This window comes from Thermobia domestica, chromosome 11 (assembly GCF_964235325.1).
Source record: "Thermobia domestica chromosome 11, izTheDome1.hap1.1, whole genome shotgun sequence".
Classification (NCBI taxonomy): Eukaryota; Metazoa; Arthropoda; class Insecta; order Zygentoma; family Lepismatidae; genus Thermobia; species Thermobia domestica.
Window position 1 is genome coordinate 210407857 of NC_137464.1, and position 25568 is coordinate 210433424.

The 25568-nt window shown below is 37.2% G+C and overlaps 1 protein-coding gene across 1 annotated transcript in view; it reads left to right on the forward strand.

The window, feature by feature from the left end:
• Positions 1–25568, forward strand: part of hoka (membrane protein hoka) — a 70157-nt gene that overhangs the window by 38589 nt on the left and 6000 nt on the right. Inside the window, exon 2 of the mRNA XM_081731559.1 lies at positions 24884–24967. Within this exon, the coding sequence (XP_081587685.1) occupies positions 24884–24967 (84 nt within the window). The remainder of the gene's footprint in view (positions 1–24883; positions 24968–25568) is intronic.

Below are 25568 nucleotides of genomic sequence, written 5' to 3' on the forward strand. Positions count from 1 at the left end.
ACGGCAAAATCACATCGGCGAAAAGGAACAGTGGTCAGAAGAAAACTCTTAGTGGAAGGTCACGCCGATCATTAAAGCGGATTGTCAAGAACCATAGTGCAACTGCGTTACAAATGATGGATGAACTCAGGTAGCACCTCCTACAGCCTACATCCAAAATCACAGAACGGTGTAATATTCTACTTGCTAACATTCACGACCTCTATGACTTCATTCCACATTACATTAGAGCTGTTCGGAGGACGAAAGGTGGAGCAACGCCATAATAATCTAGTAAGTTGCGTGTAATCTATTGGGGGTACGTAAACAAAGCCAACACGCCAACAAGACAGGGCACCTCCTCATTGGCACATCCCAATTCATGACTACCTAAACGATGAACTTCCGCATCGCTGGATTGGGTGTATTGGTGAGAAAGGCGTCGCTTTGTTCCTCTGGCTTCCCAGATCTCCTGATTTAACGCCCTGCGACTTCTTCCTGTAGGGACCTTGTTTAGTACCCCCACTATCGCAAATCGTTAGTCGAGCTCAAAGAACATATTAGTGCTGCAAACTAGGAACAAAATTTAATCTCTTCCGTAAATATTATTGTTACCGCAGTCGTTGTGTAAAAATTTTCTCTGAAGCTTCGTGTCTACATCTGTTGAGAGTGTGCAAATTACAAGGGGAATGAGGGGGAAATCTTTGGTTATAGCAACATCCAGTATTAGCAAACGGGATTTCCCCCTCAACTCCTTTGTAATTCGCATACTAACAACAGATGTAGACAAGAAGCGTCAAGAACATTTATTACAGAACGACTGTCCTAACCAGAGTTGGCGTGGGTCAATGAAAACTTGACCCACGACCCACTGACCCACCACCCACCATAACCCACTCTGACCCACGACCCACCATGACCCACGACCCACCGTGACCCACCACCCACCATGAACCACTTTCATCCACTTTGACCTACTCTGACTCACCAAAATCTATCGTCATCAACTCTGAACACGATCCACGGCCTCTTCTGAACTGACTAAAGAGTTTACACTTGTAATAAAACAAGACAGTGAAATTGTCACTAATCGGAGTTTGAATTCCTAGTTAATTGCTCAAGCACCACTCTGTTACAATAACGGTGGATCTGACCTTTACGATATAAAATGGTAAAGTGTTTGACAGAGAGAAAATTGAAACAGTTCGAGGTGGGGGGAAATTAGTGTGTGCCTAAAATATACTTGTACTAAGAAAGTATTCTTGCAAGTGTTAATTTCTGAACGCATTCCACAAGAAACTTATATTCGCAGGAAAATACCCCTGTACAATATGGAAAAGGTTATGGTTTCTCAGTTCACAGTATTTTTCTCACAAAAGACTAGAAAAATCAGTTGTTCATAGGGTATAAAGGTGCTCGGGTACCCTACGTGAGAGCATCTCCATAAAGTATGCTCATAATTGTAATTTGTGTAATCACTAAAACACCACGTTAAATTTACGTTACAAATATGCATAATTGCAATTATTATGAATATTTATTCAAAAGTAGTTTACCTAAAGCAAAGAAGAGACTTACTAAAAAGTAAGTACAAAGTCGAATAACACAAATAAGGTATTAGTAATACAAGTATACATTTTCCGTAACTCGTAATTTTCCACCTTAAAACAAATCTGAAATCGGATTTATTTCCTGTTGATAACTTTTTGGCGGTAAATCATCCGCAGTGGAATGATGTCCATCGTTCAGCCAAGAAATAACTAGCTCGTCTACTTTGAGCTTGTCTAGCGGTGGGCCATTAACATTGATGAGCAAGAAGTTAGACAATGTTTGAGCATTTAGTCTATTTCTAATATCAGTCATCTGTAAATTCATAAGAGGAAATCTCCGTTCGCACTGTCGTGGAAATTGGTAATACTTCTACCCGATTTCTGCAGCTTCTCATAGACAATCTACTTTTTAGACTTAAGTCTGATAATGATTTTTCTCGGTCAGTTTTGAAATACTCAGCAAGAAGTATCATCTCTCTATCATCATACAACATCTTTTCCATATCGACCATGTCAGTTGGCAATGTCGACCCATGTAGAACAGAAACTTTATCTACCACACCTTTGATAGGGAATCTTGTGAATAAATTATCAATTAAAGCCTGATAAACTGATGATTTCTTATTTGTTTATAAATTTAATTTTTGTAATTACACATCAAGGTTTGATACCATTACCAAGTTCCTTCCCCCGTCTAGAAAGCGAAAGCAACGAGGTTTCTGGAAAGTATTTAGAGGTGAATGGGAATTTCCCTCCTTCTTCAACTTCAATTACCACACTGCTGTTTGCCATGTGCCAAATTACGATGAATTTTAGTTAATTATCATAGTATAATTATTTCCTTGTTGAATTGTCGATACTTTTCAGTGGAAAAAAGGATGAAATTTCAAAGTTCCAAATCAAAGTAAGTAGACCAACGTAAAGGGAAAAAAGTGTAAAATTTTCCATACAATTATGCGTACAATCCAAACTTAAAATGTCCGTGTAATTAAGCTTACAGTACAAATTTTATGCCTATTGTCTCACAACTTTATGGGTTGATTGCCCTGTGCTGTGAGCGCTCCATATAATAAACATAAGCTTCAGCAATTATTATAGCAGAAAACAATGGATATATGAAGCCAAGCACTGTATTTTTTGTTTCTGATTTTTTTTTCTGTAATAACATCGATCGTTTTCGATCATTTTTACAAACCAACTCACTACCAATTTTCCATATATAGAAAGTGTCCCCCCTCCACATAAAGGAGAATTTTAAAAAATGTTAGGACATATTCTGTTTATTTTCAATAAAGAGTTAATACACTGAATTTCAGCTCCGTAAGTTTAACGGCTTAAATAATGTATATTTTACAGTGATTCAAAAATGTATTTTTTCCAGTATTTAGCTCTAAAAACCCACAGGTCTCGAAAGCCAAGTTGTAGTGTAAGTCCTATTGCTATTATTACTATTAAAAATATAAATATCCAAAAGTGCCTGAAGTTCTTTTTTCACTTGGTTAGATATACTCACCTCAGGAAACAAGTGGAAGAAAGGGAAATGAAGGTCATGAAAGTAAAACGGAGACAAATTTACCTGTCTTCAGAAGATACTCTTTACAATGCAGTGAGGAGAGACGGTCGGTAGATCATACTGAGTCGGTGGGTCGCAGTGGATCACGGTGGGTGGTGGGTCACAGTGGGTCATGGTGGGTGGTGGGTCGCAGTGGGTCACGGTGGGTGGTGGGTCACAGTGGGTCATGGTGGGTGGTGGGTCGCAGTGGGTCACGGTGGATGGTGGTCACAGTGGGTCATATGCTGTTGACCCACGACCCACTGACCCACCCAGAAAACTTGACCCACTTGACCCACCGACCCACTGACCCACTCCATCTCTGGTCCTAACCATAATATAACTCGTGATATCAGTATTTTACGGACTAGATGCCAGTTAACATGGAACATTGAAAGATTTTACAAGTGATTGAAATTTTGTATTGTTTTAATACATTATAAACATATGGTAAATTAATATTTTACTTATAATTACAAATGGATACTTTATTGGTTGAAATCCCAGCCCCCGCCAAGTAAACTTTGTAGTGGACAAACACCGTGTGCGTGGGTTTTCTCGGGGTTCTCCTGTTTTCTCCCACTTTCTTCATTCCACCATTTCATTCATTACTCATCATCACCGTCTCCTTTAGCCTAACCGGCATAACCGTGGGACGTAAAATTCAAAGATTTCATTTCATTTCATTTTATTGGTTGAAGCAAAAAACGAAAATAAAAGTTCGACTCGACCGGGAATCGAACCCAGAACCCTTTGCACTTAAGTCACAGGTTCTTCTCACTTTGCCACGCCGTCACTTAATACATCTGTGCGTCTTACGATATATGCGGCGAGCAGAAAACTTTAAGAAGGGTTTTCTCGGTTATTTTTGGCCATTGCGCCCTCCCAGTTTGTAATATTAACTCTTTAAATGTGCACTACCACCTCGCAAAAAATGGCTCCGAAGTTCATTCACCAAACTCTGCCTTCTCCTTGTGAGTTGACCAGATATGTGTATACCTTCGGTTGGTCGCTAGCAGATGGCATTGGAGCAGCTTAGGTCCATAAAGCGCTGTCATGTTAGTGGTTAGTTTTATTAATTAGAAAGACAATACACTTGAGCTTAGAAAATGTGAACAAATAAGATAATTCCGGCAAATGTAGCTGAACGGAAAGTTTTGCTCTCGTAACGCGGATATGTGCACACCAACTGCTGACGTATGGTAACGCTATTTGTTAGTCTACTTCTTAAATTCCTATGTGATTGCAATAATGTCTTCTATTTCAGTAAAGTCATAAGTATTCAAAAATGTATCTTTAAAAAAAAAATAACGTGATTTTCACTCAATTTAAAATGAGAAATGGAATTATCGTGTAAATGCAATAAACAAAATAGATTTTTAAAAAAATTTTCGTGAAACTTGTCATTACAATATTCCATTTCCTTCTTTTCCTTTCTCATCTTTGAATTCTGATCAGCTTTCTCGCTTTCATCTTGCTTGACAGTTATTAATGAACTTTGCTGCAATGAAAACATTTTCAAACGGCTAACATTGTTCTGGCTTTGACAGGCGATTTTGCTAACGAAATAAACAGTATATATATGAAAGAAAATAAATGGCTATGGAATGATAAGCGAAAGAAAATTTGTTTTCTAAGTTCTGGTTCTTATTAATATTCTTACTTCATGTCGCTAGGTTTATTATTATATTTGTGTTTTTAATACTCTGAATTTTAAAAAAGAGCAAGTAAATTGATCCGTAGTTTCAAAACTCATTTCGTCTATTTTTGAAAGAAAATGATATTTTTAAAAAAGTTATCGTGATCAATTGCTTGGGTCACATACGTAGCCAGAATTTCATTTCGGGGAGGAACAAGGAAATGAAAATCTTTCGAGGTTTCTGCTTCAGGAAAATCCTTTATAGGCTATAGAAGATCTACACGTTGCGACTGGGAAACACACACATCTAAATTCATTACATTTAAATTTATTATAGTGCTGCAAAATGTCTTGAGCCATGGCAAAAATGCGAACTAAAGCTTACACCCTCGATATACCCACGCGTTGAGCCAATAAGGATTCAACTGTTGTTAAGCGAGAGAGCTTTAGCGTCCTTCAGCAGAAAACAGCTCCTGGAACGCAGGGGTGCCCACAAAGAGGCACTATGACGCAAACTGCGTCATTGAAATATTTAGGGGAGGTAAAAATCTATATAAATATGTTTGAGGGGACGTAAAAATTAATCGAAAAGTTTTTTTTTAATGGAAGAACACCTACGGATAGACAATTGAGGGGGGGGTGCGTCATGGACATAAGGGAGGGTGGGCACCACTGTGGAACGGAAGACTAGGTGTCAAGTCAATGTGGTATAGGCTATCTTTAACTATCTATTGGTGAAATAAAATGAACCTCTCATATCCCTTTAAATTATAGTCATATACTTGCTACAAAATGTAATTTTTAAAAAAAAATATTCATCTGTCCACTCACAAAAGCAATTTTCTTTGTCTACTTGCGGCCGTAACATCAACCACCTTCTCAACATTAGGTGACAAGTGGGAATTGATTGATAGGAGCACAAGTCCTGTAAGTCGTTTCCTGCATATTTTGTTTTGGAGGTAGGATTTCATTCTTTTCATTGAAGAAAATGATCTCTCCACCGATGCCACTGAAACAGACAAGCAAGCTAAGATATCAAGTAGCATGTTGATTGTTGAAAACAAGACTGGATTACAGGCATCGAGCACATCCATGATTTTCGACAGATTAATTTGGTTCATGATACCATTTTTACGCCACATATTAGTTATAACTAGCCTTTAGGATGGATTCTGAAGTAAAATCAGTCCAGTAGTTCTGCATTTTTGCGAGATCTTTTAGTTTTTCTTCTTCAGCATGTCTTGGCAAGTGTTTCAGATAGAGGAAAGTTCGTACCGCCTGAAAACTAGGCCCTCCTCTTGTTTAAACTATCGACGCGCACGAAGTTCGTTTCTGAATAAAAATACGTGTAAACAATGAGAAGTTCGTTACTCATTTAGTACAGCGCGCCACTTGTCACCCGAAACCACGTTTCTGAATAGCGCTGTCACCCGAAACCGTATACTTAAGTTATAACCTACAATATTGAGTGTGAGTTTGATTTAGGGATTTTATTAGTTACTGTGTTATTTATTTCCAAATATTAGATTTGCTAATATCTAAGGAGAGGGGCTGGCTCAGTGGTAGAGCGTTCACCTGTGGTGCATGGGGTCACAGGTTCAAACCCTGCTCCCTCCAAGTGAACTTTGTGGTGGGCAAACACCGTGTGCGTGGGTTTCCTCGGAGTTCTCCCGTTTTTTCCCACTTTCTTCATTCCACCATTTCATTCATCTCTCATCATCACCGTCTCCTTTAGCCTAGCCGGCATAAGCGTGGGACGTAAAACTCAAAAATGTCATTTCCATTTGCTTTGCAAAGCACCTGAGACTGAGATCACTCATCTACTCAGTGTTTAAAACTCGAATATGTACACATATACTTAGTTCAAAGCATTCAACATTAAGTACAACCTTGGCTGGTACAGCTGTTAAAAATTGAGTACAAGTGTGTTCTTAATGTGAAGTCTTTTCTAAGTAGTCCTTCTTCTTAAAGACTAGCATACCTAATATTTGCAAGTGAATAATCCAGTACTAATAAAAAATCAAAGATCACGCACTCACATTTGACATTCAAGATTCAAACTTAAATACATGGGCCTAATAAAAATTGTCGATTTCGAAGGAGAAATCGATTCTCGATTCCCAGGTAACAGAAGTGTAAAAGCTTTCTCGAGCCCGCCATCCTGAGTGAGGTTTCTCCCATTCACACCAGGGCAATGCAGGGATGGTATCTAATGTAGTGGTTCTAGGCTGCTTCCTTCCTTCCCCAATCCTTTCATCCTCTCCAGTTTCTCGGTTAGTGTGATCACCAAAGGACGTCATTCCTAATACGTGACAGGCTAACATGGCCATAGAAGCCGAAAGCCCTGAAATCTAATTCCTAATCCTAACTTTCAATTGATTGAATTGTCACTTGAGTCTTCATAAGGAGACTTGTTTATCGCAATTGTCGTATATCACAATTGATTGCCTCCACACCGACAGGATTATGGTGTTGCTGAAAAAATGGCAGAAAGTCGAAGAGCAAAATGGTGCATATCTATGTGGTTTTATAATGTTATTTTCAAGTCATAATAAATCTATTCTTAATATTGGCCCGTACTTGTTAGACAACCTAATATACATTAGGATAGCAAATGCAAAATCTACCTGTTCTAGGTTTGAATTTTACACAGCAAAGCATGGCTGTTATGTATTGTGCTTTCACGATTCATTCCGTTATTATTATAAAATCTGCAATATTTATCGATACTCTACATTTTTAAGCATTTATTTTTCAAAAAGTCCCCTACCTATTTGAGTCTGACGTCATCAATACTCAAAACGCTGGATGAACATCGGAAATTCTGTGGTCCACCAGGAATCAAACCCAGGACCACACATGCCAATCATTCAGTTTACGTCATACGACCACAAAGAAGCAAGCTAGACACACTCAATTACTCTATTAATGAAGCTCATCCCTGAAGAATAAACTTCCTATACATATGGATTAAATCAATAGATCTCTGTAACAAACACAGATAAAATTTGTGAATGAAGTAGTTAGATGTCTCCGCTTTATATTTGTGATGAATGAACCAAACGTTGCTTGTCACAATGCCAAGCCTTCAAAAGGACAAACGAAAATGTATTAATTGAACAGGGACACAAATATGTGAGGATGCATCTACAAATTCAATTAACATATGTCTTTATAAGGAAATCTAAAGGAAGAAAGCTGGGCAAAATGGATTAGACAAAGCATTATAATATTAAGGGGATCTTCTACTATCTCCGCTTAGGTTTCTAACTCTCCATTTGATAACATGTAAAATTTAATATGGTAATTTCTAACAAAGTATTGAAGGTAATAACTTGAAATTTTTAATACAAATACACAAGACCCATATAAATCCAACCACGGTCTCCAATTTACGTTACATGCGTTAGATTAATTGCAATATATTCTTCAGTAAGTTTGGCAACAGAGAATAAAAAGTATGCTGCAGAGGGGAGAGGGCTGACCATCTGTTTGCTTGTTAGCTGCTTTTAAAAGGACGCTCTTGCCAGAAAAATCACGTTGTGATTCTCACTTCTCAGTGGTTAGAATGGTCTGGACTGGAAGAGCCCAAAACCTCTTCTTTCTTCCTTTCACGGTTTGTTTGTTTTTTCCACCCCCTGCTGTCACAAGAAGACAACTTGTTTCGGAAAGCACTTTGAATTAGTAGCGAAAAGCCAAACTGAATGACACCACGGACGGATTAAAGGGAGGGGCGGTCACTCCCTCCGAGAACATTTGAATACTTTGAATAATCGGAGTAAAAAACTAGAAATTGCGTAATCTAATAAGAAAAGTTTGTTGAAGTATACAAATCAAGACGCATTTTAAGTGTCACAGCATTGTACTCTCATCCCCTCCCCTCCCAATTCCCTTCTGAAGAAGTTCTCTTTTGTTTCTCTGTTCCATATTAGCCTTTACACTTACACTTTCATTATCCAGTATTGATTTTTACCATACCATCTGCACAGAAGGCGAATAAGGTTTACGAGTCCTTCCTGCCCCCTTTTTTAAAAATTGCTAATTATAATAAAATTTATCGAAAACAATTCATCTCAACGATAAAGACTTATACACATTCATTATTGCAATTTTAAAATAAACTCGCCGCCTGTCGCGTATGCTAGCGATCTAATATATACGAATAGATAAAAAGTTAGTTTGAAGCGTATTGTTTTTCTGTAATTAAGTCCGAATTCATATTTGTTTCTATTGTTGCATCGACAAAAGTGAGTGCTAAATCGATTTAGGCTCGTTGGTCTTTGCGAGGTCCCTCAAGATGCAAGGCCGTGGGCAGTCGCCCACCACTTGAAACGCCTCTGCACTAGAGGTCTGCACGTGCTCGGGCCTACAAAGAATGTATCACTTCGGGCCCGGGAGGGGTTCGGGCAGTAGCGTCATTTCAGATTTGGCTTGGGGGGCCAAGACCCCTTGATATATGTAAAATTTCGCGTTTTTCACTGATTTACTACTATGCTATTGATAAAATTATATAAATCTCAAACTCGGGAGGGGGGCAAATGCCTCTCCCTGTCCTCCTAAATGACGCCCCTGGGTTCGGGCTGTGAATTTTTAAATATACAACCATATTTCTCGGACTTTTTCGGGCCTAACTTTGTAAATATAGTGTAAAACGATACAAATTGCACCGTTCTTTCTGGAGGACTTTTAAAACACAACTGCAAAATCGAACCTCGAATTGCTGTAAATAAAAATACAATTTTGCATTAATAATTAAGTTTCTGCAATTCGGGCTTATTTCGGGCTCATTTGATTATCACAGACCTCAGTCCGGGCTAGGGCCTAAATGCTAAGACATATTTTGGACTCGGGTCGGGCCTCACATTGTAAATTCACAGGCCAGGCCCGGGCTGAAAATTCCGGCCCGTGCAGACCTCTGCTCTGCACCCGCACACATTCCTTCCTAGTCCAGAAAATCTCGTCCCCTCCGCATCGTCAATAATGGTAAATTTGTTCCTCGTATATTTGCTTATTATTGTAAGAGAAGTTCAAACCAGAACTCTAAAATTTGTTCGTTCTCTGGGGTAATGTGAGTAATGCAAATTAAGAAAGATATGCGTAATATACAAATGTTAGAAAAACTTGATATCAATTTGAATAACCTTTTACGTAATGTTTATTTTAGAAATAATAAACTTATGCAAGTATATCGAGGCATCTGAAATTTAATGTTAAATAGTGGCGAGTGAGCCAGAAGGGGCGTGCACTATTCAGTTAGTCAAAGAACTCATATATGTAGCTTGAAAACTAATACTATTTAAACCAATATTGAATTAGACAAAGGACCCCGCACTTTTCTTATGGAAAGTGGCTTTCGGCTAATGTTGTTGAAACTTCACTGGTTGATAGTTCTCAACATGTGGATGAAAAGTCTCAATGGGCACAAAGACCGAAATCCACTCCTTCCCCCCCCAAAAAAAAAACCGCCTCCAAGTAGCTGCGGGGGATTGTACTGATTTCAGCATGTAAAACAATTTGTTGTTTTAATCAACTCAACAAGGACCCCAAACAACCACATGTTAGACTATCAAACTACCCCACTTGACACCGCCCTTTGCCTCCCACATCCCCCCCCCCCCCGCGAATTACCTTACGGATGTTCCATATTACTGTAGTTTATAGTTGCGCGTATGTGTTGAAATACCTACAGTTTTGGTCTCACCGACGATATAATGGGTTTCACGTATCGCTGATTACGAATCTGAGGTGAGAGTTCTAGAATTCAAGATGTATGATCAATATGGCGGATCAAAAACACGAAACTCCTGAATGTAGCCACAAATAGCTGTTTACTAGGGTATTTTGGGTCGTTTGTTACGAATCTGAGGTCAAAATTCTTGAATTCAAGATTGCAGATCCAATATGGTGGATAAAAACGTCGAAGCCACAAATCGTAGTAGACTAGAGTGTTTTTAGATCGCTGTTTAAGTACGCAACATTCCTTGATACTTCAGCCACCATGTAGAATTATTCTGCACCCTTGCCCTTTACCAAAACCCACCACAGATATCTTAATGCTGAACGGTGTTAAAAGAATTCATCAATTATCTGTTCATTATTTTCATCATTTCGGTTTGCAGCATCTAATGTGGTACTTAGCAATGAGTCATCGGGATATCTAATATTCTGTAAATGTCGTGCATGGCCTAAATACCACAAGACACTTGCAACGTGCGCACATGTACCTAAAGTAAGAGCACTGCTTTGACATGTACAGTAGTAACCTTGAATAACATTTTGATCATAATCCTGGTCATTGTGTTAGTAGACAGAGGATACCGCGATGCAATTCCTTTACTGGAATATTTAGGAATTGATCATAGAATGCCCGCACTCCTACTACCACGTGAAAGACAACTATCAACAGAAGAAGCGAATACTTCTCGGCTAGTTACTAGAAGTCGATGGATACTCGAGGCAAGAAACGGGCATCTAAGATCTGTTTTTAAGTTTCTAGCACAGACGTTGAATCTGCAACATGCAAAGAAACTGAATAGTTTCTATCGCATAGCTGGAGCTATTTTGAACAGATACCATTCCGTTATTTTCATGCAAGATGCAACCATTGAATTAGCTAGAGAAATGAGAAATAGGTCAATCATGCCGAACGTTGTTAAAGCAAGAGCGGAGGTAGATAATCTTATTAGAAGGAACGGTCAATGGGTACTGCTAAATGATCAAGGCCTAATTGATTTCTCTGTACTTAACAAACTACTTACGAGATTTGACTGTAGGCACATATCAAGTAGATCTCTCATCCTCTTACGTCCAAGATAAACTAATACGAGATAAGGATGAGCAATTCCAGCTTGACGAAAACGTAACTGAACCGGGATTCCTGCGCATACGTCTCTACCCAAGGTTCCGCAATGCAACTAAGCATCAAGTTTTCATAGCATATGTAGCCAATGATGAAGATGACTAGGATTATGATCAAAATGTTATTCAAGGTTACTACTGTACATGTCAAAGCAGTGCTCTTACTTTAGGTACATGTGCGCACGTTGCAAGTGTCTTGTGGTATTTAGGCCATGCACGACATTTACAGAATATTAGATATCCCGATGACTCATTGCTAAGTACCACATTAGATGCTGCAAACCGAAATGATGAAAGTAATGAACAGATAATTGATGAATTCTTTTAACACCGTTCAGCATTAAGATATCTGTGGTGGGTTTTGGTAAAGGGCAAGGGTGCAGAATAATTCTACATGGTGGCTGAAGTATCAAGGAATGTTGCGTACTTAAACAGCGATCTAAAAACACTCTAGTCTACTACGATTTGTGGCTTCGACGTTTTTATCCACCATATTGGATCTACAATCTTGAATTCAAGAATTTTGACCTCAGATTCGTAACCAACGACCCAAAATACCCTAGTAAACAGCTATTTGTGGCTACATTCAGGAGTTTCGTGTTTTTGATCCGCCATATTGATCATACATCTTGAATTCTAGAACTCTCACCTCAGATTCGTAATCAGCGATACGTGAATCCCATTATATCGTCGGTGAGACCAAAACTGTAGGTATTTCAACACATACGCGCAACTATAAACTACAGTAATATGGAACATCCGTAAGGTAATTCGCGGGGGGGGGGGGATGTGGGAGGCAAAGGGCGGTGTCAAGTGGGATAGTTTGATAGTCTAACATGTGGTTGTTTGGGGTCCTTGTTGAGTTGATTAAAACAACAAATTGTTTTACATGCTGAAATCAGTACAATCCCCCCCAGCTACTTGGAGGCGGTTTTTTGGGGGGGAAGGAGTGGATTTCGGTCTTTGTGCCCATTGAGACTTTTCATCCACATGTTGAGAACTATCAACCAGCGAAGTTTCAACAACATTAGCCGAAAGCCACTTTCCATAAGAAAAGTGCGGGGTCCTTTGATCACTCTGGCCACAGAAAAGGCGTCACCTTCTATGGCCCACCCATCGCATGATGGGAATGAAAGACAGAGGAAAAAAAAAGACAAATTTGTAAAAAGTGGGATAACCATAATTGGAAATAGTGTGTGTATTTTTTAAGGAGGAAACCCAGAAGTACATTCTCGATATAATAATAATAATAATAATAATAATAATAATAATAATAATAATAATAATAATAATAATAATAATAATCTTTCTCACTTCAATCATAGGTTGATGTGCAAGAAGGAAATTTTAAAACTTTTCTCTCCCCTGGGAGAGCTGTTTTATAATTTGATAAGGTCTCTTCTTCGTAACTGCATCTATCCCTGATCGGGCCGCGGTGGGTCAGTGGTAGAGCGTTCACCTCTAATGCATGGCGTCCTTAGTTCGATCTCAGCTCGCACCAAGTGAACTTTGTGGAGGACAAACACCATGTGTGGTGGTTTTCTCGGGGTTCTCCCGTTTCCTTCCACTTTCTGCATTCCAGCATTTCCTTCTTTTCACAACATCACTAGCTCCTTTAACCTACCAGGCATAACTGTGGGACGTAAAACTTATAGATTTTTCTATCCTTGATCTTCCACTTCCTGGTTTTTCTTCTGCCTTTTCCCCTATCAACATGGTGATCCAATCGGAGTGCCGAATAAGATGTCCAAGCATGCTGTTTCTTTTTTTTTTTTCCTATTATCTTCATGATCTGTCGTCCTTCATTAGCTTCCTTTAGTACGTCTTCATTCCTTTTCCTTATACAGTATTATTATTATTACACAACCACACAAAATAAATAAAAGTTGTGTGCTCTGGACCCCAGGGTATTGATTCGATGTATTTTGGTACCCAGAACCCAAATTTCGAAACTCCAGGACGATTTGACCGTGTCAACTTTGTTTTATGGGCGAAGAACGTAAGTGCTGTTTTACGTTTGCTTATGTTTATCGCCCATTTAAAAAAAATATCACGGTCAATCGTCCTGGGGTTTCGAAATTTGGATTCTGGTTACCAAAATATTTTGAATCCATACCCTGGGGTCTGGTGCACAGAACTTTTATTCTTTTTGTGTAGTTGTATTATTATTATTATTATTATTATTATTATTATTATTATTATTATTATTATTATTATTATTATTATTATTATTATTATTATTATTATTATTTTCCATGCGTACATTTTCTCGAAAATATCCTCCCCCTAAGAGATGATCAACAATTCATTCCTGAATAGTACTCAGCTTCTTTTCCTACGAATGACTATTTACGAGTTTTTCCTTAGCTGAATCTCGTTATATTGTGTCTCCATTGTACGTAGAATAGGATTCGATTGCCAGTGTAAGCTCACAACTTCCGAATTTGAGTCAACATCGTGAAAGAAATGGATAACTATCCGAATAAAGTGGTAGCGATCTCTGGCCACGAAAGACGAAAGGATTGTTTGATGTCATTGTACTGATCACGATCTTCTAGGTTGTGAATGTTTACCAGCTGGCATGTCCAGACCCCTATGGGCTGTATTGCTGAGTTTAGATTTTAGACTAATAAACAGCTGTCTTTAGAAAATAACCTTGTAACACAAATATGATAGTCATGAGTTCCGAACCATAGTGTCAAGTGGTATAAATCTCACTTGGGTGGTAAAATTTGTTATTAGACATTCGTGGAAATCAACTGCTCTGTTAAAATATTTCAGTTTTCTAACATTGTTATGCCTAATTATTATTAAGCATTAATAATTACTTATTATTAAAAAGAAGCTGAAAATCGAGAAACATGGAAGAAATATTTCAAGGTCCAAACTGAAAATTAAGAAGAAACGAAAAAAATCTCATCAGTCCCAGGACCGGCCAAAAGGCAGAATACTTAATAAGAAGAAGAAGAAGAATTTTAAAATTTCGTTCTTGACTATAAGAATACATTATACATTATAAAAGTCGTATACAAAGAAATGTATACATCCTAGAAATAGTATATACATATCAACGAAATACCTTACTACTGTCAAACAACATTTGTACTGTGTATACATTTATATTAATTCTATAGACTGTCACGTCTTTTAATCACGTGGTTCCCCAGCTTGCCTCACAACGATGAGCAAACGCCAATGATTTGAGTATTCTAGTAGGGAATCGAACCTAGAATCACGCGAACAGGAGTCAAAAGTTCTAACCACAAGACTATGGAACCCCTTAGTATGACGTTATGCTTGAAATTCAAATGATTCTACCAAAAACAATTATCAACGAAATAGTTTATTACATCTCTAACACATTACATTTATACTGTGCATACATCTATATTAATTACATTATGAAAAGGAGTAGAATGACTATATGCCTGAAATTAAAATGATCCTACAAAAAGCATATTTTTCAACGAAATACCTTCCTATTGTCATGTATACGGGTAATTTTATTCGTGGGTGGAAGGAGGAGTCGCCCGAAGTAAGGAAGAAATACAATACTCTCCTATCTGATAATTGAAATCATGAATAAATTTTATTATTATTATTCTTTCTGTATATGTTCATTTTCGAGTTAATCATTCCATATCGGACTCCCGAAGAAAAAAAAAACTATCGAAACAACTTATTGACCGTGCTGATAGCGACTACTCTCCGTCACGACACCGTTTTTCAGTTTTGTTAGTGTTAGGAAAAAGAAGAGTGAGAAAGAAGAGTAGCAGAGGGAGGCAGAGAAGAAAAGAAAAAGAGAAAGAATGAAGAAAGATAAAGGATTGGAGGAGAAAGGATTACTGGATAATTCAGGAAATATAGTAATGAACTTGAATGGTTATTAACGAAGGATCAATTCGAAGTGATCCGGAAATAGACACATGTCCATAAATACGAGCCTGATCTGGGTCCAGGCGACTGCACAAGACGGAGTTGCCCAAACCCAGCCCAAGCTAGGTGAAAATGGAATTTAATTGGTTGTAAGGTAATCCTGAATGGTAAATATTAACTATCCAGTCTCTGAACTCCATACTCTGAGATCGACCACACATATGAATTAGCTTGGCGAGACTTCTTTTTTGGAAGGAGAGAGTACCAAATTCTTTTCCTCTTTGATTCCTTCATTTTGTCACACTTCTTGCAACACAGATATTATAGCACAACGACAGTAGAATTTCCAGTAAGTGCACTTTGCAGTTCGTTTCAAGACTATTCTAAAATTCAAGGATTTTACTGTCGTTGTGCTGTCCGCCTTATCACACAAGACGAAATGACCATAAACAAGAGACTTGTGAAGGAAGAAGGAAAATGTTCTTAGTAATTGTATCCAATTGTTTCCACATTTTTCACAAAATCACCCTCCCCTCTTTCCCTTTTCGAAGGGATCTTTCGGGGGGGAAAGGTGAAAAATGTGGAAACAATTGGATACAATTACTAAGAACATTTTCCTTCTTCCTTCACAAGTCTCTTGTTTATGGTCATTTCGTCTTGTGTGATAAGGCGGACTTCAGAACACAAAATTGCAACGCTCCAGATTCCCTACCCAAATTGTCACGCGGTTCGTATGTCAGTCTTCGAGTTTCTTCAAAGAATGTTACATTATCTGCTATGAGATCTGCAAACGATCTCCATTGTATAACTGCTATCTCGATAGAGGCAGTGGACAAAACTGAGGACAAAGCTGCCCAAAACAAGTTTTTGACACACAAAAAAAAGGAAGAAACAGAGACAACATTTGTTTTTAGCCAGAAGCGCTCATAAATCACTACCACGTGACGCGAAGACTATTAGGGCTAGAGGTTCAGCAGAGAGCTCTCAATTCCTGGAGAAATTCTATTATCTACGTTGCCAAGTGTAAACGGAAGTATACATTATAATTAATCTAAATTGATGTGGGGCATTAAATCAAAAACAGAAACCATGAACATATAGGTATTGCTGTTGGAAAATATCATGGAAAATTTTGAGAGGGTAAGTGCAATATCTTGTTAAATATTCACATAGAAATATCTACGTGTTATCTTATAGGGATCCTGAAACACTTGCCAGTGGGTAGACATCCTCTTAAGCCTGTCATATTTTTTCATGATAATACGGGACAGCTGCGATCATCTCCTCTCACCAAACTTTCCAACAGAATCCAATGAACTGTAGCTCTGGTTATGAACAGCAGTATAATAGGTGAAACTTCCCTAAGTTGCACATTATAAAAATGCTTTACTGAAAAATAATATGCAAATAATCTCGTTTTATTGAAATCAGTGATACAATCTACCTTCGATTTTCTTCGCGCGTTTAACAATATTTATTTACATGGTTGTATTTGTCAAAATTATTTTTATCAGTTTAATCTGATGAAGACTCAGCTAATTTTTCTCCTTGGGTCTTGTGTAATTGTTAGGGTCGGATTTCCCCATTTCTAAGCCCTAGACCAAAGCACAATTCTGTGCCCCTAACCTCTCAAAAAGATTGTTTATAATTCTTCCTCGTGGATCCTTGTGATTGTAAATGTAGAGGCACTCGAAGCCATCCTATGTTTGCTTTTTTTGGGGGGGGGTGTTGGGGGTTGGAGAGTCTCCGAGTTTCCACTATTTGCAGTGGGAAACATAGCATTGAAAATTTTGAAGTCAACTTTCTTGCTTTTAGAAACGGACACTTCGTAAAATTGAAAAGAAACGTAAACTTCAACTTAGGCATTCTTGTAGATGCAAAATTGGAACACTTCACTTGTAATGTATAATCAACAATAGCTCTGTCGGGCACTTTATAGAAGATTGCAGAACTCATTGACTGGTTCGGCAACTCTGCACTGCTAGTCTATCGTCTTGCTCATATCAAATCCAAGGGTGATGTGATGATTTGCTCGAAGCTGTTACATGTTACAGCTTATTGTTTATTTATTTATTTATTTATTTATTTATTTATTTATTTAGAAAACAACACAACAGGCTTAATGCCTAATTATAGTGTCGTATAATACATACATATACATATATACTTTTACCCGTACAATTAATCAATGCACTTCGAGTGTCAGGTACTCGGTAATAATCCTGTTTCTAAATACATATTCTGACATACTGAATATATCTAATACATCAATTTTATGACTTAATTCATTGTAGGAGTCACACCTTCTCCACAGCGGAGATTTATTGAGAATATTTGTTCGTGCCCTTTCACAGAAAAATATACCAGTATTCCCTGGTCTTGTTCTGCCTGTTGGAACGCTCAGATATATTTTCGTGAGTAGCTCTGGACAGTCAATTTTATTATTTAATACTTTATATAAAAATAGTAAATCAAACATCTTTCGTCGATTCGTCAACGTTAGGAAATTCAAACTCCTTACTAAGTCCACGTAGGAAATCTGTTTGGGATAGAAAGCTGTTTTCTTGTACGTAAGCATTTTTAGAAATTTAAATTGTATGTTTTCTATCGCTTGTAAGTATTTATTTACATTCGGTGTCCAAATAACGCACGCATATTCTAATCGGGACCTTACGTACAAATTATAAAGTTTAATGAATGTTGACTCGTTTCTAAACTCTTTACCCATTCTATAAATAAAACCGAGGTTTCTGAATGCAGCGTTAGAGATTGCATCAATGTGATGAGAGAAGGTCAATTTTCAATCAAAAATTACTCCTAAATCTTTAACTGAATTTGGTTTACACAGAGATACGCCATTAATTATATACAGATGATTGATGGGATTTTCTTTCCTTGAGAACGATAAAGACTTGCATTTAGAGATATTCAATGAAAGTTTGTTTTTGGCACACCATTGCCCAACACCCTGTAAATCCTGCTCGAGTTGTGTGCAGTCATCTATTGTGCTTATTTTAGAATATAATTTGAGATCATCGGCAAACAACAGAAAGTGAGAGTTTTTAACATAGATTGAGATATCATTAATTACAAGAAGAAATAATAGCGGACCTAAATGGGATCCTTGAGGAACACCTGATAATGTGGTAAATTTCATGGTAATATATCCCTTGTAAGAGACAGCTTGCTCTCGATCGCACAAGTAGGAAGCGAAGTACTCTATTGCTCGTTTAGAAAAATTGAAAGATACCAATTTCTGTAGTAGCACGTCATGGTCAACTCTGTCGAAAGCCTTACTGAAATCCGTATAAATGACGTCCACTTGACCGCCTTTGTCTAACTCTCTTGCTATGTAATCCGTTATTATTGCTAGATTGGTTGTTGTGGATTTATTCCTTAAAAATCCGTGTTGATGTTCAGATATGACAGGCTTAACATGGTTTAAAATTCTGTTGTATAATATGGTTTCAAGAACTTTTGCAAAGGGAGATGATTCACTAATTACAGGATTCCCAACCAGTCAGATTTTTTTTTATTTTTCACTTTTCGAATAAGCTGATACTGATAGCAGAAATAGGAAGGGATTAAAGCATGGGACATTTGCCTGTCCAGACTAAATTTATGAGAACGCGGGACACTCGGGCTGAAAATCAGGACTGTCCCGTTTTTCACGGGACGTCGCTGGTAATTTGTACGGGAACAAGTTTCAATTGGATAATTTGCGATCAACACATCAGTTCCTAATACCCTTACTTTAACTTTCTAAACAAAAGTTTTCTATTTTAAACAAATGGGTCTAAGGCTAGTTGTAGACGGAAACATTTATTGTAGCATTTCTCGTAGCAGATGTGCTGCCAAAAATTTCATATAATATTCTATGGCATCAATAGTACATAATGCTCTTACATGGTAGCATTTTGATAAACATTTTGTCGTGACGTAGCAAACAAATCAATAGAGAAGATTATGGCTCCGAAACTAAAGCGTGAGGTAACTAAAGCTATAGTGGTTGTAACAACAGTTCTCGCCGATTTTATTAAAAAACGAAAACCACAAAGAAGTATGTGGGCAAAGAGCATCCCTACTCCAACTCATTTTTCTTTACTACAATTCAATTTCTCACACAAAACAAATAGCATGGATATTTGGCACAAAACCTTTCGCCTCCTTTTCACACACCACAGCGCTGCAATCGGACCAGAAATGCTGGGGAAAATGCTACAAAATAGAGCAGGCTCTATCGACAAGAAATGCCATAGGATATGCTATGGTATGGGAAATGCTATAGCATTTGCCATTTTACACGGTAGGATATCGAAGATACGATTTTTGCTTCGAGAAATGCTTCCGTGTAAAACTAGCCTAAGTAGATCTCCAATTGCCTCTAAATGCTGGGTCACCGAGTTTCCTAGTTTTCCAACGATACTTGTCTCCCTAAGCCTAAAGGGCATAATCATGAAACGTTAAACTGAAAGGTTTCTTCCAACGATAATCGAATTGCGGAATCAAAAATGTAAAAGGTTAGTTTCATGAAAATCATATATTCATAATGAAAGAAGAATCTAACGTGTAAGATGATATTTGAAGATTTCTTTGTAATTATGATTCTGAACAAACGTCTCATTATTAATATTAATATTAATATTAATAATTAAAAGTATCCTATTTTACCATACCAGTTGCATAAAGGATTTATCATCTCTTAAAACAACGAGTTTTCTTAATGTCTATCTGTACTTCTGTAAGGGTTAATCCATCTGAAGTGGTCCGAAAATGGTTGCTCGACCATCTCCGAAAATTATAAAAATTTGAATATGATGAACCTTTTGTATCAGAAGGTCAATAACATCATTCACGTTTTCGTCGGCTATCTTTGTTGTCGGCGGAGTGCCAATTTTTGAATTTGCAAGCGTGTACGAAAACTACAGTTGCTCAGGACATACGAATCAGATGAATACCAAACAAAAACGAATCTTTACAGGAGAGACTGAGGTATACGGGGAATATAAATTTTCTGTCTAAATAAATATGCAGGGTTGCAAACGAATACTAAAATAGGAAAACTACAGAAAATTACACTTTAAAAGGGGCTGTATTTTGGAATGGCATAAAGTGGGGGGAGGTTTCATAAGTTTTGTGCTGAATACTATTGCATGTAAAGAGTCTGCAGCAATATCCACGGCTATGATACAACTGGCACCGTAGATTTATGGGGTCCTAAAGTTGAATTTTGTGATTTTAATGCCATTTTTGGGACGTAATATCTCAGGAGGGCAAAGTGCTAAAAATTGCTGCTTACGCTAGAAAGTAATTCTGTATGTGAATAAACTATTGCAAAAAAATCATGACTGATATTACACGGAGAAAAAAGTAAGGACATGGTAAAAACGCGAAGAAAGCAAGTGCGTGACGATGGTTGTAGCCCGGAAAAATTTAAATGTTTGGATTATGTTTCATGCTAAATCTAAAAAAACTAAGTCCGATTTTGCATGGTGCATGATGCAGAAATTACGGAAGTTAATATGCATGGTGCAGCAATTAAGCCCGATTTTGTTTGTGTTTAGTTGTGCAAAAGCTTTCAAGTGGCGTTTGTTACATTTTTCTAGCTCCGTGATCATTGTCACGTTCATATAGTAAGAAGGTTAGCTTCCCCTTGCACCCACGATACCCATCGTCGAACTGGACCGCGGTATTAAGGCACTTACTGTATGAGCTAAGTGACATTGAAATCCAATCCCAATCACCGAAGTTAATATGTTCAAAAGTTGCGTTGTATCTAACCTAACTATATATAAAACTACTTGAATTGACATAAAATAAAGGTGTACTTCCGGTTCACGTGGAAAGTTGAAATTTAGTATGATTGTGGCTTTCAAGTACTAACCCACAGGAAAATTGCCAAAAGTTAATATTTTAAATTTTTAGGGAGTCTAAGGAGGCATGAAGAAATTCTCTATGTTATTTAAGTCAGCCCTTTTCTGGGCTTATAATCTCATATTTTAGATACTTGGAATTGAAATAAAACCTTGAAATTCTATATGCTTGTACATTTCCATTAGCGTTACTTAAGTAAATCACCAAAATAAAATAGTTCAACCGTAGAGAGGTTTTATGGCGAACTGAAAAGTCTTCCCAATGTTTTTATATGGACATCTATCCCCCAAAATATTTAGGCACTTCTGGTATGATTAGAATGACGAAATTTGGCATGATTATAGACTTCCGGGACTAACCAATAGTAAAACTGCCAAAAGTGAATGGTTTTAGTTTTTAAGATGTCTCTTGGGGTGATGAAGTAAATGGGTGTTTTTTGTGATACTAAAGCTTATCTTTTAGATAGTTGAAATACGAAAAGAAATTTGAAATTTGGTAGAATTGTAGGTTTTAGAGATTCGATGCCGTAGGCCGAGAAAAGGCGGGGGTCTGGGGGCGGAGTCCCCAGCTAGCCAAATACTAATGTATCCTATATAACGCAACTTTGTGAACATATTAACTTCCGTAACTGTGATTGGATTTCAATGATACTTTGCTGATACATTAAGTGCTTTAATACTGCGGTCCAGTTCGACGATATGTGTCGTGGGAGCAAGGGGGGATAACCCCCTTGCCATATAGACGTGGTAATCATCATGGAGCTAGAAAGATGAAACAAACGCCACTCGCAAGCTTTTGCACAACTGAACACATTCAAAGTCGGGCCTAATTGCTGCACCATGCATAGTTTTTGAGATCTAGCATGAAACATATCCAAACATTTATTTTTATCTGGGCTACAATCATCGTCACGCACTTGCTTTCTTCGCGTTTTTAGCATGTTCTCACTTTTTTCTCCGTGTAATATCAGTCATGATTTTTTTTTCGTAATAGTTTATTCACATACAGAATTACTTTGTGGCGTAAGCAGCAATTTTTAGCACTTTGCCCTTCTGAGATATTACAACCCAAAAATGTCATCAAAATCTCAAAAATCAACTTTAGGATCCCCATAAATCTACAGTGCCAGTAGTATCATAGCCGTGGATATTTCTGCAGACTTTTTATATGCAATAACATTCAGCACAAAACTTATGAACCCCCCACTTTATGCCATTCCAAAATACAGACCCTTTAAAAGTGTAATTTTCTGTAGTTTTTATGGTGATTTCATGAATTGGTTTGCAACCCTGCATATTTATTTAGACGCAAATGTTTATATTCTCCATATACCTTAGTCTCCCCTCGTCTGATTCGTACGTCCTGAGCAACTGTAATTTTCGTAAACGCTTGCAAATGCAAAAATTGGCACTCCACTGACAACAAAGATGGCCACCATTCAGGAACACTTGTATATACATACGACAACGTGAGTGATGTTATTGACCCTCTCATACAAAAGATTCATCACACTCAAATTTTTATAATTTTCGGAGATGGTCGAGCAACCACCTCTGGACCACTTCGTATGGATTGATCCATGAGCAGTAGAAATGGGGACATTCGTACTCATTTTTCAATTACTGTGTCTCCTTACTCTCGTTGAGATAATGAACGTTTGGTCGCGCAATTAGACTGTAATGAATATTTTAATTATTCCAAATACTCTCGTTGAAGTAGGAATGTTTTACTGTAAGTAAACTCGCTGAAGTAATGAATATTTTAATTACTTTAATTGAAGTACAAGGGTTCATTTGTAATTGAATTTCATTTATCACATAGGATTACGACTTTTACCGGTACTTTAGGAACAATTACCGCCTTTAAGGCATGTAATTACCTAATTATTTATACTTATGCTAGCACTGTACCGGACGTTGGAAGTGCTCCCAGCCTAATTATTCGTGTATCGCCTTTCTGCGTATGTAACGTTGAAAGTACTTACTTTTAAGATTTGGAAACCCATTACCGTACTTACTTTGTATGTTACGTTTCCTTATATGTAATTTTATTGTCCATTTTTAATTACACTTACGGTACTTAGGCTTTTTAATTAAACACTAATTATCCATGTTTATTGTAATGTTTTGATATTAATGCAACTACGCTGTCAGATAATTATTCAATATATTATGTTTACTTACCGTATTTATACTTACCGTGACTAATTAACTACAATGTAAGCATGCGCGTTTTATCTTTGGCCGGAAATCACGACCAATTGCTGTGAACATCCAGTTTTTTTCATCGTCATTAATGTTATTTTATGCGCAAACCAATATTAATCGTTTTGTGATTTTTAGACTTTATTTTCTATACCTTTGTTTTTCAGTTATTTTATGTAATTATTATGTTTAATGCTGATTAAAACAGTATTGTTTTTCTTTAACTGATAACGGAAGGAATGACTAATGTTTTCTATGGTAGGGAGGGGTGAGTCTTGAAATACACCGAATCACTTGCTAAAGCATTATGTGCAGATGTCAGGAACTTTTTTATATGTATAGTATGACGCACAGCCTTGGAAACATTGCAAAACCATAGGGGAGGACGACATGGTAAGCCGTATGGTTTCGCAATTACGCTTTCGCCTTTTTTGAGACAATTAATTATCTCTAGTTTTTGCTGTCTAGTTATTTACTTACGCTTATTAGTTTTATCGGCACTTGAGCTCGTGCTGTAGTTCGAGAGAACATTTTACAGTACAGTATTGTATGCACTAAGTTGTAATATTCTGCAAATATGATATATAAGAAGCTAGAAAATAGCAAACGTTGTACTGAAATGAACACTGGACAGTCAAGATAACACTGAGTGAACTAAAAGCGCGGTCAGCATAGTAGCGTGACTTGCCGGTCAAAGTCAATAAATGCCTGAAACCACCTACCCGTATTAAAAAAAAAAAAAAAAACGCGAGCGGTTTGATCGGTGCCGGATTGCGGAAATGCCGAACCGTTGAATGTCGGACTTCAGAATGTTTACTATACAGCCAGAAGCTATAGATTTATTATGATACTTCCAGTTACAGCGTTGCTTTCCCATAGTTTCACTATAGGTCTATTACTTCCAGTTTCAGTATTGATTTCCCATAGTTTCACTATAAGTCTATTACTTCCAGTTTCAGTATTGATTCCCCGTAGTTTCACTGTAGGTCTATTACTTGGAGCTTCAGTATTGATTTCCTATAGTTTCACTATAGGTCTATTACTTCCAGTTTCAGTGTTGATTTCCTATAGTTTCGCTATAGGTCTATTACATCCAGTTTCAGTATTAAATTCCTATAGTTTCACTATAGGCTTATTACTTCCAGGTTCAGTATTAATTTCCCAGTCTATGGCAGTTTCACTATAAAAGAAACTCACTTGTTTTGAATTCCACTGCTTATGCACCAAGTGATTATATTTATTAACTTGTTATTTAGGTTGGTAAACTGATATCTTCAGGTTTAGGCTAAAGGGAAAAATATATACGCATGTAAATTTTCTTTCAATATCTGAAGTTTATTTATTATTCCAGTGATTCTCAGCTTCCTGTTAGATGAGGCAGAAGGCAGGCGAAGAGTTTTACAAGGAAGAAAGGCAATTACAAGGACATACAAAAGTAAGTACAATAGATAAATTCAAAATCGAACCACATAACAAACGTAACCTTCGAAATTGTGTACATTGACTTATAAATAGGCTCTCTGATTTTTGGTGTTGCTAAAACAATGTTTTCAAATTAACGTATGATTTTTGGTGTTTCAGACTTGAAATTTATGTCCACTAAAACGAATCTTCTCCACCCAATCCTTACCAAAGAAGCATCAAATTTTAAGTTTTAATTCGTTATTGTATCTACTAACTGATACAGTACAGGTCTCAAATCCTTCTTAGTTTCCCGCTGTTGATTTATGGCGTCCTTACATTACCTAGGATATTGAGACGTAAGCACAGGAAGGCATGAGGTGGAGAAATAAAAATAAAAATTTCCCTAGCTTTCTTAGATTCTGGAGAATGTAAATATCAATGCTACAATGCAGGTATTAAAAAAAAATCTTGAAACTATTAAATTTTGCTACTCCCTACTAAAGCGAGTAAAATCACAAATTGTCAATGGTAAAATAAAGAGTTTGAGTCAATGTTAGAAAAATCTCATCCATAACAAATGTAGCGATGAGGAACATAACTTTATAGAATAGAAAAACTAGTAGAAGATAACA